The sequence below is a fragment of the Gadus morhua genome, chromosome 11, assembly GCF_902167405.1.
Source record: "Gadus morhua chromosome 11, gadMor3.0, whole genome shotgun sequence".
Lineage (NCBI taxonomy): Eukaryota > Metazoa > Chordata > Actinopteri > Gadiformes > Gadidae > Gadus > Gadus morhua.
Genome location: NC_044058.1, coordinates 11,673,519 through 11,696,356, shown reverse-complemented (window position 1 = coordinate 11,696,356; position 22,838 = coordinate 11,673,519). Strand labels below are relative to the sequence as shown.

Genomic DNA, 22,838 nt, shown 5'->3' with positions numbered 1-22,838 from the left:
AAATTAAACTGAATAAGCAGGACAGGGAACTGCTCAGCAATTGTTTATTTGACTCTCATCTGAAATTAAAAAAAAACATGTGAAGCACAACTCACTAGAAAAATAAATGCACACTGTAGGAGACATACTAAATCTTACATACAAAACATTGACAATTACACAAATATAGTCCTGTAAATTCACTCTTCTTTTTACAGAAACAGCCTGGAAAATATCACAGAATGCAGAAGCTTGCGTACATTTTTAACCACTTCTTTTATCCAGGCACCAAGAGAAGCAAGGAAAGAGGGGTGTGAAACGGTTCAACTTCAAACTGATGATTTGTTCAGAGGGCTGGAGGAGGTTCTTCCGGTGTTTGGGAAGCAGTCTTTTTTTGAGTTGGTCACATTCCTTAAAGAAAACCCATTGCCACCACATTAGCTATATGCTAACATTCAGTATCAAATGATGCTTTAGTGGTATGGCTGAAGAATATTTGATGATTTGAGACTGGCAGTGAAAGACGCAATTATCGTTTCAACAGTAAGTTTAAATCAGTACAGTTGAGACACACATCTAACAGACTTTTAGCACACAACTGCAACAATTCTTGCTGCTAAATTGTATCTCAAGTTCACCATCATAAAAAGCATTAGTATTCATTATCTCTTAATGAATACTAGTACATACATGATAATGCCCCTTTAGTAAGGTTTAGGAGTATACTCAATGTTCAGCAGTGGCCATTTTCGTTTCATAATTTGCAGTCTTTCAGTACAACCACAAGTAGAAGATTTATACGTAATCCTTTTACCATGACAACACTTTCATGGATTCAAAAGATAAATGGCACAGACATGCACAAGAACAACCCACTTGATTTTGATATTTACTTATAATCCCAATGCTGTAATATGAAGCATAGACAACACTTATTGTTAGAATTCTCAGACTCAGTGTTATGTCCAGGCTACTTGTGTGTCTTTATCATTTTTTGTCTGAGACAAGAACAGCAGGTCCTCTTTGAGAGTGTAAAATAAAAATGCTAACACAAAAAGTACGAAAAACATAACACTAGGACAAACGTTTGTCTCTGTTCTCCTCCCATCCCCTTCAGCGAACACCACCTGTTCCTCACGGTCCAGTCTTTCACTCCTACAACATAGGAGTCACATCCATCAGCGTCGTCCAACGTTAAGGGGCCTCCGTTTACAGCGCTCCCCATAGCGGTTCACTGCAGAGCCAACATGGGCGCTCCCCATAGCAGTTCAATGCAGAGCCAACATGGACGCCCACGATAGCGGTTCAATGCAGAGCCAACATTGACGCTCCTCATAGCAGTTCACTGCAGAGCCAACATGGACGCCCCCAATAGCGGTTCACTGCAGAGCCAATATGGACGCCTTCCCTAGCAGTTCACTGCAGAGCCAATATGGACGCTTTCCCTAGCAGTTCACTGCAGAGCCAATATGGACGCCTTCCCTAGCAGTTCACTGTTGAGCCAACATGGACGCTCTCGTAGTAGTCCAAACTGGTACATTTTTCAAAACATAGAATATGAGTCAGAGGTGGTGCGATCAACTCCTCTCCCTCCCCCCTCCCTCTCATGCCCCTTCCCTAGACTCCATTGACCAGTACCACGGCTGGACTGGGCCCCGCGGCCGCCGGTTTGATGGCGTTGGCTCGCGGACGGCGTAGGTTGAGGAAGCTGAAGCGCCCCTCCAGGCTGAGGGTCTTTTTGGGGCCAGTGGAGCTGCGGCTGCTGCTGCTGCTGCTGTTAGTGGAGGGGACGTCCTGGCTGCCTTCTGCACCCTCCGCCCGGTCACCTGAACCATAATGAGGGGGAAGAGAAGAACCTGCTTTAGTATTTATCCATGTTGCTTTTGTAAATAAAAGCTAAATGGAAAAATACATAGAATATTCATTCACAGGTGCAACTCCTACACACAATACGTGTCAGGCTCATATTGTGGTCTGTTTTCTGCCTGTTGTTAGGATGTTGTCTCTCTCAGTGGGACACCTGCCCTCAGCTGTCAGGTTGACTTATTGGTGGTTTCCCTTAGAGCAGGCGTGTTTCCCTTAGAGCAGAGAGGTAGCGTCTGGTCAGGTGGCTCAGCAGGAATAGCTTCTCACACCCCATCCATCTGCATTTACCGCCGTGTGCTTGTTCATCAGCTAAATGCTAAATAGACCATGCTTATTTCCTGTGTATGTATGTGTGTTACTGAGTGTGCGTGTGAGTGTGTGCGTGTGTGTTTTTCATTGTTATTGAAGCAATTCTATTTATTTTTCCTCCGTTGCCATGGAAGTTTGTATATTAAGAACAATCAGTTCTCTACATTACTTTACTTCTATTCTGATGTTATAGTCAACCATTGTCGAAAGACTACTGTTTGCTTTGTTCATATTCTCTTAACCTCTACTTCTGGTATTAACGAAGTACAAAAATAATATCTTTGCCAACTCTACACTACCAACTTGCTGACGGAAGTCAAGTGACCCGCTAATCCGGTCACACTGGTAGAAACTTCCCATTTTTTGGTGAGAACTATTTTAGCTCAAATAGGCCAAAGCGGATACAAAATCTGCAATGTGACTCGATGTTAAAATACAGACATAGCTCAATTCTCTGTGAAACACCCACTGTGTGTGGATAGCAGATGCTTGTAATGCAAGGCATGCTAATGAGAACCCCTTCACAGACTAGTGATCCGCCCAGACAAATCTAGGCTAGAACAAGAAGAAACACTAAATAGCAATGACAATATGCCACACACCCAACCCGCAACCAAACCCCTCTCTTGTCTTAACTTAGACATTTCTAGTAATCTTCTAGTTTTCACTTCATGTTATGCCAGTGCATTGCCGTGCTTTTCAAATAGCGCATGAATTGGATTTGTCCTACTTGTGTTTTGAATACGCATCCTTCAGCTGACCCAGATACAATAGTTTGCATAATATATCCACTGTAACATGATAATGCTATGTTTAATTAGGGAGTTGGTGTGACCTAACCCTCACCCAACAAATGGTGTAATGCTTCAACACAAATAATAATAAAAAAACAAACATTGGAAACTAATTTCAACCCTGGGCCAGTCGTATGTGTGTGATGCGCGTTTTTATGTGCGTGTTTGCGTGTCATAAGACAAAGAATATTTCTTGATCAAATTTAAATAAACGTTTTCTAACACACACACACGGATAGACAGACTGACCTCTCTCCAGGTCACACTCCGGGGACGAGGCCCCGCTGCACTGGCTGCGAGGACCCAGCACGGGGGACACCAGGCCCAGGCCGGCCATCGAGGCGGGGCCGGGGAGGTCCAGGCTGCAGGGCCTCGACGACTGGGCCGGGGACGAGGACGAGGAGGTGGAGGAGGGCGACGGGGAAGGGGAGGGGCTGGCGGACGACGTGGAGCAGGTGGAGGAGGAGGAGCAGGAGGAGGAGCAGGAGGAGCCTGTGAAGGAATAAGGAGAGAGGATGTCCAGGGGGGTGGTGGGAGAGGAGCCCAGGCTGCAGAGGGAGTGGGTGTCCGAGTCCTCCTCGGACATGAGGCTGCTGCCGCCGCCGCCAAACACCTCCTCCTCCAGACACACCGAGCTTACTGCAGGAGAGGAGCGAGGAGGGGAGAGGAGAAGAGGGGAGGGGAGAGGAGGGGAGAGGAGGGGAGAGGAGGGGAGGGGAGAGTGGAGAGAGAATAGAGGAAGAAAAATAAGGATATGAGTGAAGGGGTTGAGATTATTCCAGGAAAGAGACTCCAGATTCAGGTCAGATTCCTGATATGATGATGTACACAGACACACGTCAGACACAGAACCATCATGGCTGAATACAACTATTGTGTTTCTCTTTAAACCTTCAACACATAATCTGTTCAAAACCAGCCCATTCCCCACTGGAACTAGACGGATGGAACAACGAACTTTAACATTTGCTCCTCCTAATGCAATCATTCATCCCTTTAATCTGGTTATGAGTGTCATAGCCGTCATGCTTGGCTTTCAAAATAGAGACAAGAGTTTCAGTGGAAGGATTCTTCCAAGAATCCAGTAATTACCACAGACACACTACTGTCTGTGTGTTCCTGTCCCTGTGTGCGTGTGTGTGCGTGTGTGTGTGTGTGTGTGTGTGTGTGTGTGTGTGTGTGTGTGTGTGTGTGTGTGTGTGTGTGTGTGTGTGTGTGTGTGTGTGTGTGTGTGTGTGTGTGTGTGTGCGCGCGCGCGCGTGTGTGTTAGGCAGTAGTTGGTGGTGATAGTCTGCATCAAATGAGCTTAAGCTAAAGTTTAAGCTTAAATTTAGCAGTGGAATTATCCATCACTTTATCAAAAATATCACACCTTTCATGAAAAGACAGAATATTCCCAGTGGTGAGACAGAATTAGCTGCTTGCAGCCAGAACCCATTAACCTTCAGGCTGCTTTTCGATTTCTATCTGAAGCTCCTTCCTACAAAGCTACTTTCCAGGTACTAAATTAAAACCCAGGAACTGTGAGATCTGAGATTCAGGCGTTGCCAAATTTAATTATCAGGCTTTTTCATCCCCCCGTTCCCTATGAAACAAGGACTTTGTTTGTGTGTGTGCTTGTATTTCACACAAAGGACGAAGGAAGTGAATGATGTATGATCCAAAACTAAAAAACAGCTGGATCGTATTAGTTCTGATTAACTACAAAGCACTGCATTATTACGGTCTCGCCTTTTAGTACAGAGACTGCAGAGGGCAGCCACAAACCATCATCGAGCACCTAACCTTTCTTTGTATTGGACTGCAATGCTAAAGAATACTTGCATTTGCTGTAGCAGTACTACAGCAAATTAGTTAGAGTGCCATCCCTTTTCTGGTTCAATATACAAACACAGAGCTGAAGAGCATGACACTCTGCCTCACAAGCTACCGCAACGCACCGTGTCAGGATCCGATTTTAAACTGAACAAATGAGATGGGTAGACCTCACAGTCCTAGCTCATGTGTGCCGAAAGAAAGTCGCAAATCAATTTTAGGATTCTTTTTGATATTTTTAGACTCTGTGTTTACAGTTGGACTTGTTGTAAAGCTCTAACCACGCGCAGACCAATAACCTGAGAGACAAATGCCAGTGCTGCAGTGGACGGCAGGTCTAATCACAGACAGACAGACAGACAGACAGACAGACAGACAGACAGACAGACAGACAGACAGACAGACAGACAGACAGACAGACAGACAGACAGACAGACACAAGACACAGACACACACACACACACACACACACACACACACACACACCGGCCCTCCACCTTCTGAGAGGACAGCAGTCTGGACTTACTAGAGCCTTCGTCCGTCTCCGAGGCAACACCGTCCACCTCTGCACCGACGCCCCGGCCCCGCGGGCCCATGGCGCTGGAGCGCCGGCGCTCGTGGATCTGGTCTGAGATCACCTCCAGGCTTCTGAGGGCCCCCTTGTACTGGCCCTTGGCCTGACAGAGTCTGGCCTGCAGGTCATCCACCTTTTGCTTCAGGTGCTGCAGGGGAGGGGGGGAGGAGGGAGAGACAGAAGAGGTTCTGTTAAAAGAGGTTCCGTGTCCAAAACGGGGAACTTTGAATACAGTGGAACCGAGATTAACGAGAAGTACATATTTTATGCGCACACACAAACACATGAAACGGGCCTGCGTAAACTGCGTCTCAGAATTCCAATGTCAAGCTGAATTCCCACAGTGTTTTATTGCAGCACTGTTTAGTACCGTCTTGAACTATACAAGCCATTTCAAATGTCTGTAGGACTGTAAAGGACTGTAAAGGGTTAATGACACACAGTGGTGCATATACATACCTCTAGCTGCAGGTAATATTTAGCCTTCATCTCAAAGTATGGCCTGTGTAAAGGGAGAGAGGGAAGAAAGGGATTATATAAAACAAAAATAAAGCATGTAACCTAGAAAAGAGCACGCGGCTGCAGTAGGCCTACATTATCACCATGGTAACCACCAGTGTGCCGAGAACACGAGCGAACGAGAGAGGGTGAGAGCTTGGCTGAGATAGATAGACAGCTATGCAGAACATAGTAACATACATCTTACACACTTTTTACCTCCAGCTTAGATAATACAAGGAGAAGACTGCATAGACTAGCCCAAAAAAGGTACTACTCGCTCAATGCTTTCCCTTTATACTATGCTCCACACGTCATTTGAATTTGAAGTTGGACATCATCTTGTGACTTTGATTGCCTTGTCAACGTTTTCATTATTTATCAAATGTACAAAATAGGTAAGAGAAAGCCAGGCGGTTAAATTGCTGATTTAGCATTGCCACAGCTCAATCATCAGATATTTTAGTGGAAAGGAAAATATCTTGAGTAAGACTTCTCATTAAACGCTTGACTTTATCTTTATTTTTCCTCAGAAACAGTTTTGCTTCTGTATTGAATTCTCGGGTTTGTAAACCACATTTCATAACTGAAACCGATGTCAACTGAACCTGTGTAACCTCAATAGTCCGATATGGATAAGAACAATCTATGAAAGTATTGGCATGAAACACTGGGTCCAAATATGACCAATTAAATAATAAAGGGGAGGGGGGGCTCACTTGGACTTGTTGATGGTGCGTTTGAGTTTCTTCTCCAGCTGTTTCATGTGACTCATGGTGGCGGTGTACTTGGCCGCCGTCTCCTTGTGCACCAGCTCACTCCGAGTCTTGGTGTGCTCCGCCTCCATCACCTGGGACAGCCAATCACAGCCCACAACGTCAATCCCTCTCAGGATGCATCCCTGACCACTCTGAACGTGAACCTTTTACTGAGCATAGTTTGTATGGCTTCAACCCCTCCATTATGTTCTTTCACTTGGATTGGATTCATTTTAGTTTGGCTCAGTTATATTTCATATTTATATTAATTGTACTTAGTAACACATTACACCCAATCTTTCCCTTTTCCTGAAAATAAACCAGATGGTTAACCCGCACAAACACTCTCATCCATACAAAACTAACTCTCTCACACGTTCCTACGCTCTTTCAGACTCACTCACGCCTACTCCCAGCCCCCAGGCTCACCCGCTGGGTGGCGTGGTTGAGCATCTCCTGCCAGGCCGAGTCGAACTGCCTGTGGTCCTCCTCCAGCAGCCGCTGCTCGGCCAGGGAGATGGTCTCCTTGGCGGCCCGCAGCACCTCCGCCGCCCTCTGGAAGTCCTGGGTGGCCTTCTGGGCCTCTAGCTGGGCCTGGAGGGGAGGCACGGAGGGGGATGGAGATTCATTATTTTAAGTATAATTGATCATTTTAAATTATTACATGTCAGCAAATGTTTTACAGATCAAAGAGAATGAATCCCAAATTGACGAAAATCGATAAACAAGTAAAACTCATTAGTTCAATTTGATCCTTCTATAAGCAAATGGGTTCCAATCCAACTATGTTCTACTCGTTTATTAAAAAGCAGCCGACCTACCAAATCTGTGCAAAAGTTCAAGAAGCTCCAGTTCGATTTTCTCGTAAACCCAGTGAACTGTCTGTGCTATATCCGGAGGCCCCTGTGTTGTGTAGCCATACTTGCATAAGACACCACTAACACCAAAGATTGGATTAGTGCCGGTATTTACAGACAGACCTAACACAAGATTGAGCACGAGCACAATGCGTTTTGGAAGAAAACAGCGGCATTATTTACAGCCTGCGCAGAAACTACCGTCGGACGTAATCCAGCCTGTGTGGGGATCTGATAGAGGTCAGACTCAGGGGATAGTGAGGGGAAGTCAGTTGGGTGTTGGGTTGCCAGCCAAAAGCTACTGGGGTTTCACGCCCAAATTCCCGCAGTCTACAGTGATACCTGAAGGCTTCAATAACCTCCCCGCATGCATGTGAATCCACTGCAAGTCACTTTGGATAACGGCGTCTGGTAAATTACTATATGAATAGAACGCCCTAAAGTAAATGATTCAGCCTACTGTTGACAGCCATGCATAAGCAGAATCTACTAGTGACACTGGTCTCCTTAATTCCAGGTTTGACGCCCAGCGTCACAGTGTACCTTCATTTGTTTGTGATCTTTGTTAATCACACAAAAGGAAAACAAAGCTGGTCCCTCTGTTCACAGGTTTAATATATTACACACTTGGAACATTGCCCTAGGTTCCTCTACTCTCAGAGAATTCAAAATGATTGAAGAAGATTCAGTCCAAACAAACTATGATCCGCATCCAGAAACAGGCAGTATGGCAAAAAGAAACAAACCAAAGTTGCGGTTATGAATTATGCAGCATAATGAGAAGCCACCTTTACAGATGGGACACGAGTCCAAACCTCCCTCCGGAATGTCCTGCAAGCCCAGCGCATTTCGCGACCTTATGACATCACCCCGTGCTACGGGTTAATAGCATTAGCAGCACAGCCACACAACATGCTAACGCAGCAAACCATGCACAGTCTCAGTCCTTGTCCGGGAGATGTGTGACTACTACTGTCCACCAGTGTTGCCAGATCTTGCCAAAGAAGCAAAGCAACCAGGTTCGGGTCCGTGTGCATGTCTGCGTGTGCGCCTATGGCAATGTAGGGTGAGCTCCATTTAATTTGTGTGTTGCTCATGGTCTACATGAACACAGAGACTTAGTCGTGCGATTTATGGAACGTGTCAATGTCGTGTGAGGTGGGGGGAGGAAGCAGGAAGCAAAGTGGTGGATTGCCCCAGAGACAGGACAAACTAACTAATGCGACTCAGCAATCAGAGTAGGTCGAACGTTAGTTATCCATCACCATTATACAGTAAAGTGTCCAGTATTTCATATGCACTCTCAAACGTTAAACTTTATCAATTATAATCAAGCAACACAACCACATCATTGCAGTTCATGCTTCAGGTTTTTGCATCTGCAAATATGACCTCATGTAGTCCAGTTATCGTACTGTATGGAATGACCATTGCTTTCGGGTCAACGTTTGCCATACAAACATCTAGGAGTAATTTGAGAAGAAAATATCTCACACCCACCGAGAAAAAACAAGGTCTGCATTTATGGGGCTCTTAAAATAAAAGACGAGATGATCCACAGTAAACATGGTCCTTAAAATCGATCTTAAGTTAAAACAAGGCTGGGAGATTTTGAACCGATCTTTCTTCATGTCTATATTTAGGTGATCACTGTCACTATCCCCCTCACAGATTATATAAAGACATAATAATTCAGCATTTCTAACAACCTTTGATTTTGTTTTTATCCTCGTAAACTGTGTTTTGCTGTTTTTGCTCTGATGTGTAAATCACTTGATGACATGCCGTGGTCTGACAGAGAAGACGGGGACGGATCAAAGTAACAAGGCCACGGTGTTGTTGATCAAGTCTTGCTGTTGTTGTGCTCAACTTGGCAGAATCAAACCACGCATGACAACCAGACTGGCAGGGCTCTGTTTGATCTCTCTAACTCAGTCATGTTTTGAAATGAACGGCTGTGGAGTCGTATCGCCCCATCTTATTATTGCCAAAGAGTATGGCTGATTGCTTTAAAAAATATATAGAAATGACCTTCCATGATGTGTGATTCACTTTCAGCTGGGCCGTTACCTTAAAGACTAAAGTAGGTTGTTGGGTCCAAACGTCTAATGTCTCCAGTCAACCTCGCGCAGCATGCCCACAAACTACCAGCATGACAAAAAGAGAAACATACACTGCACATCTCTTTGGAGAGCAATATTCCATAGGATAGGAACAGCAGTTCGGTTTTGCTTATAAATCTGTCTCGTTCAACTTCTTGCCCTACTTTCCTCAGTGCTCGTTTGTTCGCCAAAGGCACCAAAGAAAAAGGAAGAAAGAAAGAAAGAAGCACTTTTGTCAAGCTATCTAAGCTTCTACCTAAGCCTTCATTAACCTTTCTTAGGAGCCACATATAGTTATAGGAACAAACTAATAATAACAAATCAAGCTGTGGAGAACTCTTACTCTGCATGCAGGCTGATGAATCTCAGACTAAAGAAAGCAGTTATTGCATTTACTGTAAGGCCTGGAGGCCTGTATTGTAATATTTGAGACATTTACTATATTTGGTATGAGCCTACTTAATATATTGTATATAATAAACACGGTTGAGGTGGATCGGATGCAGATTGATTGTGATGTTTACGGGAAAACAAAAGGCATTGCATAAAGAGGAAGATGTAAGAGCAATGACAGCAACACTGAAGCAGAGAACAGATGGAGATGATTAATAGAAAAGAGAGAGAGAGCAGGGGGCGAGAAAAAGATAGAGTGGGAGAGTGATGGAGAGAAGAAAGTTCTCTGCATCAGTTCCTAAAAAGTTCATTTTTAGTGCCTCGATGTTCCTCCCTTGATGTTCAGCGTGACAGCCTGGGGCGCTAGCTGTCATTAGCACTTCATGCTGATTCTGTGTTCCCTTTTTAGCATCACGGCTAACAGCTGCATGATGTTTGAGAGAGAGAGAGAGAGAGAGAGAGAGAGAGAGAGAGAGAGAGAGAGAGAGAGAGAGAGAGATGCATGTTGCATCAAACACTTCTGTTCTTTTAACAGAGAGTGGAAAAGTGCTAGGGAGTTAGTTCAGGATATATGAGAGAAGTGGAAGAAGAAGTTGAAAAGTTTGATGAGAGAGGGAGTAGAGTTGTAGCAATTAGAAACTGGAAGAAGAGAAAAGGAAAAGGGGGTAGAAAGACAAGAACTCTAGGTTGACCTCATGAAAGCAAATGGAAGTTGCAGAATCACAGCACAACAAACTGATTTAAATCTACTCATCACAAATGATAATTAATCACTGTTAAAATGCCCAATTGGGGACCTCAGGAATTTTAAGCCGATATTCTGGGTCCTGCTAGAATTGCCATTGTTGGCTAGCCACAGCCTGTTAACACGTTTTGTCAGGTTTGAAAACGGTTATTCTTTTGTCAAGAAAGTTGGGTGGTTGATAAACAACGACCAGCCTAGTAAGGTCAGTGAGCCTGAGCATAGTGCACCAGTAGCAATGTTTTCCTCCGTTTGTATGGCCCTTCATGGCCAATATAACCGAGAGACATCCTGGCTCCAGAAGTAGGACAGTGGACGCTTATGACTAGCAAGCAATGGTAATAATATATTACAGGCTGTGCTGCACAGCATGCAGTCTAATCTTTTATTTAGATTACACAGGAGATGTCGAGACTTTGAGAAAATGTAGGTCATCCCTTCTTATATTTAGATGTACAATTGCAAATGGTGCATCCCATGGTTGCTTTGGCTGCCCGTCAGGCTAAGCAAGCCAATGTTAGACTCTTGTCATTGGCCGTAGTTGATGCCATGGTGGACGGTTTGTACACATTCATAATGTGCATCGTCTTGTTCATACACAAGATGAATGCACTTAAATTATTGACAAGGATAATAATGGAATGAAGGTAATGTGTTCTTTAAAGCACCAAACCACAACAACTAATTATTTATGTGTAATAGATAACCTGGCAATAAACCAATCACCAATCCCCACTGCGATCAGTGGTGAGGCATTTTTCCATTGAGCAGGGCTAGGAGTTTTGTTCCTTCGGTCACAAGTCTAGGTGTAGCCAAGCTGGACTTCATGAATAGCGCACAATGTCTGTGTTTAGCATCATGGCTTTCAAAGAGTGACACATCCACACATTGAGGTTCACTACTTTCGAAACCAAAGCTAATTTCACACCCACAGAGTGGCAGATTTGGTCAGATGGAGGACCGATTAGGGTGGCACTGAAGTTATCATCCTCCATTTCCACATTTGGTCATGTTGTTGACATACAACAGTTAACAATTTTGGTGTGCTCCCGATTGTCAAGGTTCCCAAAAGAATTCAGCGATTTCAAAACCAAATCAAATCAATGTTGTCCCTCAATGGCTGAAATGTGTTCATTGATGTTTACTTGTCCTCACTTGGTTTAGTTTCAACCGATCAATCTCATCAAATCCTGAAGAATCAAAACGCAATCCACCCAAATGTATGACCTATTTGCTGCTAGAAGTAGGTCACATTACAGCGAATAGGCTCTGAAAGACATGTGAAGTTGACGTACCCAAACATTCTGACCAATAATGAACCAAACAAATCAAACTCACAGAAAAAGAAAAATGTAAACAGAGGTTATAGTATTTAGCAAATGAAGGAACATTGTGAGTGAGTGAGTGAGTGAGTGAGTGAGTGAGTGAGTGAGTCAGTGAGTGAGTGAGTGAGTGAGTGAGTGAGTGAGTGAGTGAGTGAGTGAGTGAGTGAGACATACAGACAGTGGGAATGTATTAGCATCAAGCTAAAGGCCACAGATGGGCCATCCACAGTATTGTCAACCTCTGCTACCAGGACAACAGGGAAGCGTGCGCACACACACGTGCGTGCGTGCGTATGTCTAAAGTGTGCATCAGGAACAAATAAACTGAATTGGGCTCTGGGCTGAAACAGCCCGTTTACCCGACTGTTGGCTTTTCTGTCCGTCTGTCTCCGAGTCAACCTTTCTGCCGGCTTCAATGGACGTGTTTCCATCTTCTGGCTATCTTGAATTCGACCTTTAGTCAATACTGTCTGCGCCTAGAAGAGTGAACCTGACGAAGCAACAGCGAAAGCGTCGTTGACATAAATAAATCAGCTTACCAGTGTGCGGTTTTTTAGACTTTTTTTTGCTTTATATTATTGTTGGCTGCACATCACCAGCACCTGAGAATCAAAAGGCTGTGCACAGGGACTTTGTTCTTTTTACTGTCTGTGTCTTGTTCGCCTTCTGCTTAAATCCTCCTGATCCTTTCTCAATACACACACTAAACAGGAGACATGAACATACTCTCAAGGTTTTCATTTCATTTCCATGTTTCTAGTCCAAGGGTCTTTAAAATAACCTACATGAGATTAAGTAAAAGTCAGCCTTCACACGAGCATAAAATCCTGAAAGCATCAGAGCCACTGACAAACAAAGGAGAATTATGTGTAATTAATTTTGTTTTATAGCCTACAAAGCCTCTGAAATAATAAGATACGACTTACGAACAGAAATGGCGCAATTCACATTTCATAATGAATCAAAATAGATGATAAAAAACACTTCTGTAAATTACGTACTTATTGCAACTTCAGCTGTGTGTTCCCTAACTCTGCACTTTAAAATGTGCAAAGTCAACCATTCACTGCCTCTGTATCTCTGCAGTGAAATACACCTTTTAACACTCCCCCCCCAAACTTTGCTGAGTCACTGCTTGAATGATCTCTTAATGTGGAGGAACCCTAAAAAAGCCTATTTGGTTTTATTTGAATGCGAACCCTACAGCGTTATCTCTGGATCTAGGTTCAAACCTACACTTGACAGGCTACCTTATAGCATCCTTGGGCAAGATGCCCTCACATCAACCTGCTTCGCTACTTAAGCAGATCACTGTAAGCCACTTTGGATACAAGTTTCTGAGTAAATAGTAAATAGTTAATAGTCTTGTGTATCATCAATTGGATCTCCTTTTGAACTGTAAAGTACAACTCTTCCCCATTCTAACCTCCCCAAAAAACATTGTTAGTCTCTTGTAACATTATAATGTAACAATATATTATTGCTCTAGAGCTGGCCTACCGACCCACCCTTGTTGGCCAGCATATTTTACAGAAGTGGTTGAGTCATTCTGACGGATGGAGTTAGCTAAATACACTCGTAGCTAAACATGGGTAAAGAGTGAAGTGCTCATTACACAATAGTGTGGCTGCTATTTGTGTATTTCCCGGCGAGGGTTACCCCAAGACATGGTCCAGCCACAGTCACCACTCCCTGGCCAGTCAGACTCTTATCTGGTACGGCAAACAGGTGGCTTATCATGGGAGGGAGACCTTGGAAAGACTGATATACAGTCTCATATACATATATTTACTGTGTATATACATATACATAGAGAGAGAGGATCTAATAAAAACCGATCTGTACTGTTGGGCTGTCTTGATATATCTGATTTTGAAAAAAAGATGTACCCATTTGGGTCGGCTTAGCTCAGGAGGTAGAGCAGTTGTGTTGTAACCGAAAGGTTGCTAATTCGATCCCCGGCTCCTCCTAGCTGAGTGTTGATGTGTCCCTGAGCAAGACAAATTCTACCCTAACTGCTCCTGACGAGCTGGCTGTCGCCTTGCATGGTTGCCTCTGCCGTCGGTGTGTCAATGTGTCTATTAACCGATGTAAGTCGCTTTGGATAAAAGCGTCTGCTAAATGCCCTAATTGTAATTTAAAACCACAAATTTAAAGCAAATGCAAATAGAACAGCAAGTGTGTGTGTGTGTGTGTGTGTGTGTGTGTGTGTGTGTGTGTGTGTGTGTGTGTGTGTGTGTGTGTGTGTGTGTGTGTGTGTGTGTGTGTGTGTGTGTGTGTGTGTGCAGGGCCGACGGACTGCGGGGACAAAGGGGACAATTGTGGGGGGGCCCAAGGCGGAGGGGGGGCCCATGAAAAAAAAAAAATAATAATAATAATAATAATAATAATTATCGGTCACGTCCCCTCCCCCCCCCCCCGTCAACAATTGCTCATACCACCATAATTAGATTTGATAATGATATATCATGCTTTAAATAATGCTTGGTGCCATACTGATACATATTACAATTTAACGTAAGGTATTGAACCTTGGTTTGATCCTTCATCCTTCTTCTACATCTTGAATATATATGCATTTAATAAATAATATTAGTATATCTTTGGAAGAAATATATCTTCAACGCCACAGGATATTGTCAATGTACGAATATATATCTAATATAGAATAATATAAAGAGTTAAAAATTTCACTTTCAAAGGATTGTATGATCAGAGAGAAACAAGTGGCAACATTTCATAATTTGAACAGTGAGAAAGACACATCATTTGGCAAAAATCTGTGGCTCCAAAATCTGAGGTGAAAACGCCTCAACCAGAACGGTCGGTCAATGTTTAGAGCGGGAAAGAGATTGCCATAAAACCTTCAGTACTACTGCAGTGTACTGCTGCAGAGAGAGGGAGGACAGAGATTATGTGTGAGTGTGAAATTAGAGAAAGCAAGGCGAAACTACTGAAAGCAGAACATGTTGTCCTCACATCAGATGCTATCTTTTCTGCCATGAGACGCATGGAGGATAGGGAAAAACCCAACCATGTGTTTACTAATAGATCTAGTGTGCTGGTCTCAACAATTAGTTTTATTTGAATAACCACCAGTGCCTTAGAGAGCGACCGGAAATATCTCCTGATCTCTACTGTGTTAAAGAAAAGCTATCGCGGTTGGGCGGGGTGATCACGCTTAGCTCTAAGCCCAGGAGGATATGGTCCTCGTTATATTTGAATAACAACATAAATAGACCTTGAGCGATAGCGGTGACACCTGTTAAGTTAGCAGAGTATGCTTAACATTCTTCCACTGTTCTTTTATGCTGCTGATTTGGGGAAATGTAAGCTAATTTCACGCTAATGCTCAAATACTGTACGACACAATAAGAGAACGGATGCGCGCACAATGGTGCTAAAATACTACGAATAGGGCAATTCCAATGAACATCTATTTTTGGGTGGGATTTCTACCTAGCAGCAGGTAGACAGAGAGGAACTGGTGTCAGTTCCTCAGTCATGACATACAGTCATGCCTTGGGGAAGTTCAATGAACAGTAGCTAGTTCAGCTTGTGACGCCGCAGGTAGCGCCTTTAGAACAATGACTGCACACAGCACGCCAGCTGTCTCCCTCTGGTCACAGTACTTGGGTCAATGCTTATAGTAGTGATTAAGGTGAACTATTTCTACAGGTTCCAGTATTCACATATTCTCTGAATATTTACTTAAATCTATCCAACGGTAGTATAGGTTTAGCTATAGCTCCATGGGCGCAGATTCAGTGTCTCTTCCAACTTTTGCAAAACAGGAAGTCCCCTCCCCCAATATAAATTATTTCTAAATGTATATTATTGAAAATACATATTTATTAGAAGCCACACAAACACCTTTTTGAAGTTTTTGTTTATGTCCCCCCCCTATATATCCTGCTCAGTGGTCTAAACCGTTGCATTTACGATTCCGGCCATATACCTCTATGGCTATTTTCAGAGAATGAATGATGCTGCATTTGTGGATGCGTGGCTAAAATATGTAATATATATAGTGATGGCCAGACAGTGATTCATTAATAAATATTTTAAACTAATGAAACTCTCCATGTTTGTGGTCCATGTTTGTTGTTTGTGGTCTTAGTTGTAATGAGATCAGTGCCCTTGAGTAGCTCTCTTTCTAAATGAAAAAGTTGGTCAGTGACACAGGCTGGTCTTTCCGGTTGGAAAAAGAGAAGTCAAACTGTTTGATTATGAAACACACTTTCATGCCATCTTGCAACTTAATCATCAACTTAAAGTTACTTCCATGGAAGTGCAAGTGTCTCTACACCCCCTCCCGAACCCCCCGCTCATCATGTCTTAAAACTGAGACCAATTAAAGAGAAAATAGGGTGTGGGAACAAACGGAAAATAGAAGTGCTTTGTCCCACCTGGGGATCTCCTGAACACTTTCTCTTTGAGGCTTCACAGCTGTGTGGGCTCTAAATAGAAACATTGTTGGTATAGTTGAGCATTAATGCGCGACACATTATGGGTGAGTACCGGTATTTACCAAAATGAGGATAAGGTCCGGCCCGAAGTGACCGAACCTTAGGCTCAGAGTACACAATCAAAGACTTAATTCACCTTAATAATCGGTTCCTTGACAAACAGTCCTTTCAAGAGTCGACCACAACAAAGTAAAAACACCAATTAAAGGTGTAAAACGTACATCAGTTGGTACTTTTTTAAAAAGAGAAATTTCTATACTTTACCCCTGACCTCCCTACAACCAGCACACACACACACACACACACACACACACACACACACACACACACACACACACACACACACACACACACACACACACACACACACACACACACACACACACACACACACACACACACACACACGTCCTCACCTGTCTAGCCACCCTGCGGGCCTCCCAGTAGGGCTTGGACTCGTCCACTGCCTTCCCGATCTTCTTCAGCAGCTCGTCCAGCTTCAGGGTGGCCTCCACCAGCACAGAGCGGAACCTCTGCCTGGCGCTCTGACGGGGAACAAGAGACCGGGTGAGGGAACCGTTCCACTGAGCAGTTCGAGTCCCGCCAGGAAAGCCAAGATTTTGTTGAGGACACCAAACCCATGATCAATGCCAAATGAAAACACAAATGATTCAAACATAATAGATGTATCAAAGTCACACAAATGTCTTTGAGGACATGGAATAGACCAACATATTCTTCAATGGTTAAACTATTAACTAATGGTTATTCTAAAGTTATTTAGCAGAAAATAAGAGATTTTGCAGGGGTTGCTGCTGATATTTTTCCAAGAAGATTTTGGCAGAGCTTAAACAACAGTGATGTGGACACAAACCTCAAACAAACCAGTCCGAGGGAAATCTACGTTTTGGCAAAACGCGGTAAACTAAGTCTGTGTTGTTCTGATTGGAATCACCTTCATAAAGGTTACATTGTTCCTAGGTCAAACTATCGACTGTAAAAGATTGTAGTCTATACCAAACAGAGTCATGCGTCATGTACCCAAAAAGGGTAAAGAACAGTGCCATCTTTTCTTAATGTAGCGGACCAGAGATAAGGGACCTGGCCAGCTGGGAGGTCATCTTACTTAATTCAATTACACAACTTTCATCCGACTACATCAGAACGCCTTCAGCAGCCTAAGAGGGAACAATACTAGAAAGGTTATTGGAATATGTCATGCATTGTGTTTTACCCAAGCCTACAGTAGGTTTTTGGAAGCTGGAAGAGTTCAGAGAAAACTGCTTTTTTAGGTGTTGTTTTTTTGTTCTCCTATTCTGTGGAATTCTATTAAAATATTTTGTCATGATTGAGTAAAGATTTCAGAACTGCTGGCCCATGTATAAAAAGGTCAGCAAGACCAATTGGTCGCAGGCTTGATAAGAGGATATCACATGACTTCTGTATTTACACTGTATCAAAGAACACTGCATCGGTACAAATAAACATTTGGATACCACAACATCAGCGTCTTACACACAATGTACACTGCGTGTTTCATTTAAAATCCAGACAACTATAGCGTATACGCAAGTTCTCAGCCATGTCCTCAACAAATTGCTATGTCTCTCCCTGTGTCAAGGAAACAAGCAATCATACACTGTAACGCATATATAATGACAGTAACATTGGCGTGAGTAACACACATACACACACAGACCAGCGTGTAAATCTTCCAATCCACCTCATCCAGAAAAACTGCTAGCCTCGTGTGCAGGATTTTGCAGGACTTTATCCTCTGTAAATCGCCATAATGTATGCTGATCGTGAGCTACACTCAGTTATTTCCACTACCCAGCATCCAAAGGCCACACCATGAATCATTTTCATGAGCCAAATCCCCATGACAGCACATGCCGTTACACTAACGGGCACACTTCTTCAGTCTTATATTACTTTGACGTCCCACCTCAACGCTCATAACCCGTTTGAGCAGTTAAGTAGAGCAACATTAAGTGAGCGTGAACCATTCAGAAACTAACTTATAGTACAATAATAAACCACTGCACTTATTTCAAAATATAAAGCACTGATATACAGTGGCCCATTAAAACAAACAGATAAAATAATAATAGCTAGCATATTATTAAATACACTTTCAAGTACAGTTTTAAGTACGCCCATAATGTCCTACGCTGTACCATCTCATCTGATGTCAAGATATCAATAGGATATCAATCTAGGGAAATCAATGACGTAGTGCCAATATACACATAGATGTTCTTACTGATGCACACGTACTTCTTCAAAGGACAAAATGTGAACAAAATGTGTTCCAATCCCATGATCCTTTGGTGTCTTTTCAAATGGGTTTTATCAGGGAAAGGCAGTGTGTGTGTGTGTGTGTGTGTGTGTGTGTGTGTGTGTGTGTGTGTGTGTGTGTGTGTGTGTGTGTGTGTGTGTGTGTGTTATTCAATCTCAAAAGAGCATGATAAGGAATTGTCACTAGTGGCTGTGTGCAACTGAGGGCACTGAAGTGTGAGTAGGCCTACATCGCAAAGGACAAAAATAAATAATTGTATTCAGTTGACTACATTTTCACCTTGCTAATGGTGTGTGTGTGTGTGTGTGTGTGTGTGTGTGTGTGTGTGTGTGTGTGTGTGTGTGTGTGTGTGTGTGTGTGTGTGTGTGTGTGTGTGTGTGTGTGTGTGTGTGTTTATCAAGCTCACCTCCAGTTCAGTTTCACATCTGTTGATGGCGTCTGTGGACTGGTTAAGTTTCTCCAGCTCTCCCTGAGTGAGAGGAAACAGAAGGACAGGAGACAGAGATCAGAATTTGATAGATGATTGCAAGTGGGGTAAATATATCTAATCCTATAATTAAGTTGAACCTAAAATGGTTTGCAATTAATGTTAAGGAACGACTAGAACCCCAACTCCAACAGAAGATTTAGCTTTTAGACCAATTGCAATGCATTTCGATGCCTTCATATTGGCGATATTATTACTATTAAGGAGACGAGACTGCCTGGGTAAATAAATGGGCCATTGAGTCATGGCTGCAAAACATTTAAAATAGGCATTATAACCTATAAATCATCAGACTCAACGTTGCCGATCACGGTATTCTTGAACCCAATGGACCCCTTTGGCTCTGCAATTGAATAACAGAACCATTACAATCTCAAATAGGCATACTATCGTTACCGTAACACTTACCTGGATCCTAGGATCCATCTCCTCCTCTTCGTATTCGGTTTCCTCGTCTGATCGGTTGTCCCTCTCTGAACGGTCCATGTCGGTAGCGGTAACGAGTAGAGGCTACTGCTGTCAAAAATCGAACAAAGCCGGCCGGGGCTACGTTGAGACACGCGCAGAGACGGCGAGACCAGGCGCGACGCTAGATCAGCCTCATACACAGAGGAACACGGCAGATAGTATATGAGAATAGAATACAACAAGCCTAAAGTTTTATTTTGTTTTTAGTCAGCTTGTATTCTCAGTAAAGTCTTTCCACGGAAGGCATCGCGAGGAGGAATATCCCGCTGTGACGTCCTTGCTCGGTGCTCCTCTCTCCGTAGCGGGCGAGAACGTGTCTGACGGCGGTGACCTCGGAGCTCAGCAGGTCTGGAGGGAACGCCCCCTTCACTTACACGGCCATGCCTCCAGCTCAACCACCCTCCTCCAACACCCGACGTCTATGGCTCGAACTATTGGACGACGAGAATTAACAGGGACTTTTTGCAGACATTAAATAAAAATCGATGATGAACAAACGATTATAATAGCAAACATGTTGGCCTACTATTTTAGGATGTCACTAGGGAAAAACTTTGATTTGAAGTCTTGAGTGTTTTATTTGCAATAATGTGTATAGGCCTACGCTCTCTCACATGACAGGGCTGGGTATTTTCTTCGATGTCGTCATTACGGATCCATTTAGGAAATTCCTTTAAATGTGATGTGTTTTTACATCAAGCGCACTGGCCCTTCCAGAACATCTATCTCCATCAATCTATCCCATAGCGGTTCCCCCCGTTTACGACACAGGTTTCATACACCAATCCAGAGTGAAATGTAGGCTACTGTTGATAGTGGATATGGAGTTTATTTAGAATGCACAGTTGTGCTTCTTTCTAGGGTCTCTGGACAGCTGTTTTGTTGTGGTTCTGACCCTACGGTTATCCATCCTAATACCTGAGAGAGAGAGAGAGAGAGAGAGAGAGAGAGAGAGAGAGAGAGAGAGAGAGAGAGAGAGAGAGAGAGAGAGAGAGAGAGAGAGAGAGAGAGAGAGAGAGAGAGAGAGAGAGTCCTCTGCTCTCCCAGATGGAAAGAACCCTAACCCTGGCAGTTCAATGAGTGGTTCCTGAAGGGAGTCTGTCAACTGGGAATATGGTTTTAGTATAAATCATTATCACAACCTTTAAGACTGCTATGTATGAGGCTCATCTAATGCTTTTATTTATATAACTGCTGCCCAGATTGTGGGTCAGCAGGCATGAGGCATGGCCGTGTAAGTGAAGGGGGCGTTCCCTCCAGACCTGCTGAGCTCCGAGGTCACCGCCGTCAGACACGTTCTCGCCCGCTACGGAGAGAGGAGCACCGACCAAGGGTAATGCTTAATCTAATTTACTGTGGGGTGTAAACAAAGTCCAGTGTGTTGGAGACCAGACAACAGGCATCCACAGCACTATTTCTGCTAACCACATTATTGGAATGTACTTACAAAAAAAAATATTGGCATCATTCTATTATTATTTAATTATTCGTTTTTTAATTTGACATTTGCGATTGAAGTCAGAATTGCAACAAGAGCACCAATTTCCACAACATGTTTCAGAGATTTGCTATAATCGAATTATATCTTCCTAGAAAGATAATCTCAAATTGTCAAGGTCAGCTATTGGACCTTAGAACGTTCCGTTCTGGACGTCCAACACGCCAACCTCAACATGACGTTTATCCGTACACAATGATGCACCCCCCCATATATCAGTCTGTCTTTCGGTCTGTCTATCTATCAATCTATCGAAGCGTCCCGTCTATCTATCAAATTATCTTTCTTTCTATTTATCCACATATCCATCCATCCATCCATCCATCCATCCATCCATCCATCCATCCATCCATCCATCCATCCATCCATCCATCCATCCATCTATCTATCTATCTATCTATCTATCTATCTATCTATCTATCTATCTATCTATCTATCTATCTATCTATCCGAAGTCCATCTATCTATCCATCTGTCTGTCTGTTTGTCTGTCTGTCTGTCGATAGATCGATTTGTTTGTCTGTCTGTCTGTCTGTCTGTCTGTTTGTCTGTCTGTTGATAGATCGATTTGCCTTCCTGTCTGTCTGTCTGTCTGTCTGTCTGTCTGTCTGTCTGTCTGTCTGTCTGTCTGTCTGTCTGTCTGTCTGTCTGTCTGTCTGTCTGTCCGTCTGTCTGTCTGTCTGTCTGTCTGTCTGTCCGTCTGTCCGTCTGTCTGTCTGTCGATAGATCGATTTGCCTGCCGGCCTGTAATACTAATACAAATTAAACATTGCTCGTCTGATTCTTATTGTAAAGGGACAATGCCCTCTAGTGGCAAACAGGTATATATATTATAATATTTTGAATGGAATACAGTGCACCAAGTTGTCTTGTTTGAAGAATTATTATTACCGTTTTATTTTAGGCTACCCTCTTTGTTTATCGTAAAAGTTATTTAGCGCAGCTTTAGAAGTGCTTTTATTTACATATTTGTTAATGATAATAGTGTTTCCTTAAAAAGTAATTTCATTTATAAAAAATATATATTATTCTAAACATATATTACAGTTTTTCGCAGACAAGAATTGAAATTCTCAAAATACCTGTTCAATCTTCACATCATTGTGTCACTTGGCACATCAAAAAAGCAGTTTCTCATTTCTTTGAACAAGTTGCAAATGCTTTGGTACATTCATGCAAATGATTATGTACAATTCTCTGCTCTTTCCTACATTTTCAATGGCATTTGTCATGTTGATCAAAATGTATTGTAATGGGACTCTATTGAATAGTCTCACGCCCACAACATGAGTTAATTGCACAAGTCTTGACATGCAGAATGGTTTGACAAGTTGTCATAATTTGTCAACCATATTTCTATACATTTCCATTCGACCTTTTTTCTAAATCCGTCCTGAATTGGTAAATTGCTACCGGGTGTGTCATAGCCTGGTTCTACCATACCCTCGTACTTCACTTCATTTCATTTCATTTGTACAGAGAGTCTGGACCTAATCAATTGACAAACGTTAACTCACTTGAAGGCGGGTGTCTGTTGAAGTTTAAAATGATTGGATCTGCCCAGTGCCACTCTGGATCTGCCATAACCAATCGCTAACGCTT

The 22,838-nt window shown here is 43.1% G+C and overlaps 1 protein-coding gene across 1 annotated transcript; it reads right to left on the bottom strand.

Moving 5' to 3' along the window:
* Positions 1-27: 27 nt before the first annotated feature.
* sh3bp5b (SH3-domain binding protein 5b (BTK-associated)) lies at positions 28-20,248 on the bottom strand. The gene is made up of 9 exons (XM_030369961.1): positions 19,679-20,248; positions 19,190-19,252; positions 16,898-17,026; positions 7,023-7,187; positions 6,555-6,685; positions 5,797-5,839; positions 5,290-5,485; positions 3,198-3,587; positions 28-1,805 (listed from the first exon to the last, which is right to left on the bottom strand). The coding sequence occupies exons 1-9, from the start codon at positions 19,754-19,756 to the stop codon at positions 1,597-1,599; spliced, it is 1,404 nt and encodes a 467-aa protein (XP_030225821.1). The 5' UTR covers positions 19,757-20,248; the 3' UTR covers positions 28-1,596.
* Between the last annotated feature and the right edge of the window lie 2,590 nt (positions 20,249-22,838).

Coding starts and splice junctions, on each gene's coding strand:
- sh3bp5b (XM_030369961.1), bottom strand. CDS start 19,756: ATGGACCGTTCAGAGAGGGACAACCGATCAGACGAGGAAACCGAATAC. Junction 19,253..19,678: donor AGATGGATCCTAGGATCCAG/GTAAGTGTTACG, acceptor CCTCTCACTCAG/GGAGAGCTGGAGAAACTTAA. Junction 5,486..5,796: donor AATATTACCTGCAGCTAGAG/GTATGTATATGC, acceptor CCTCCCCTGCAG/CACCTGAAGCAAAAGGTGGA.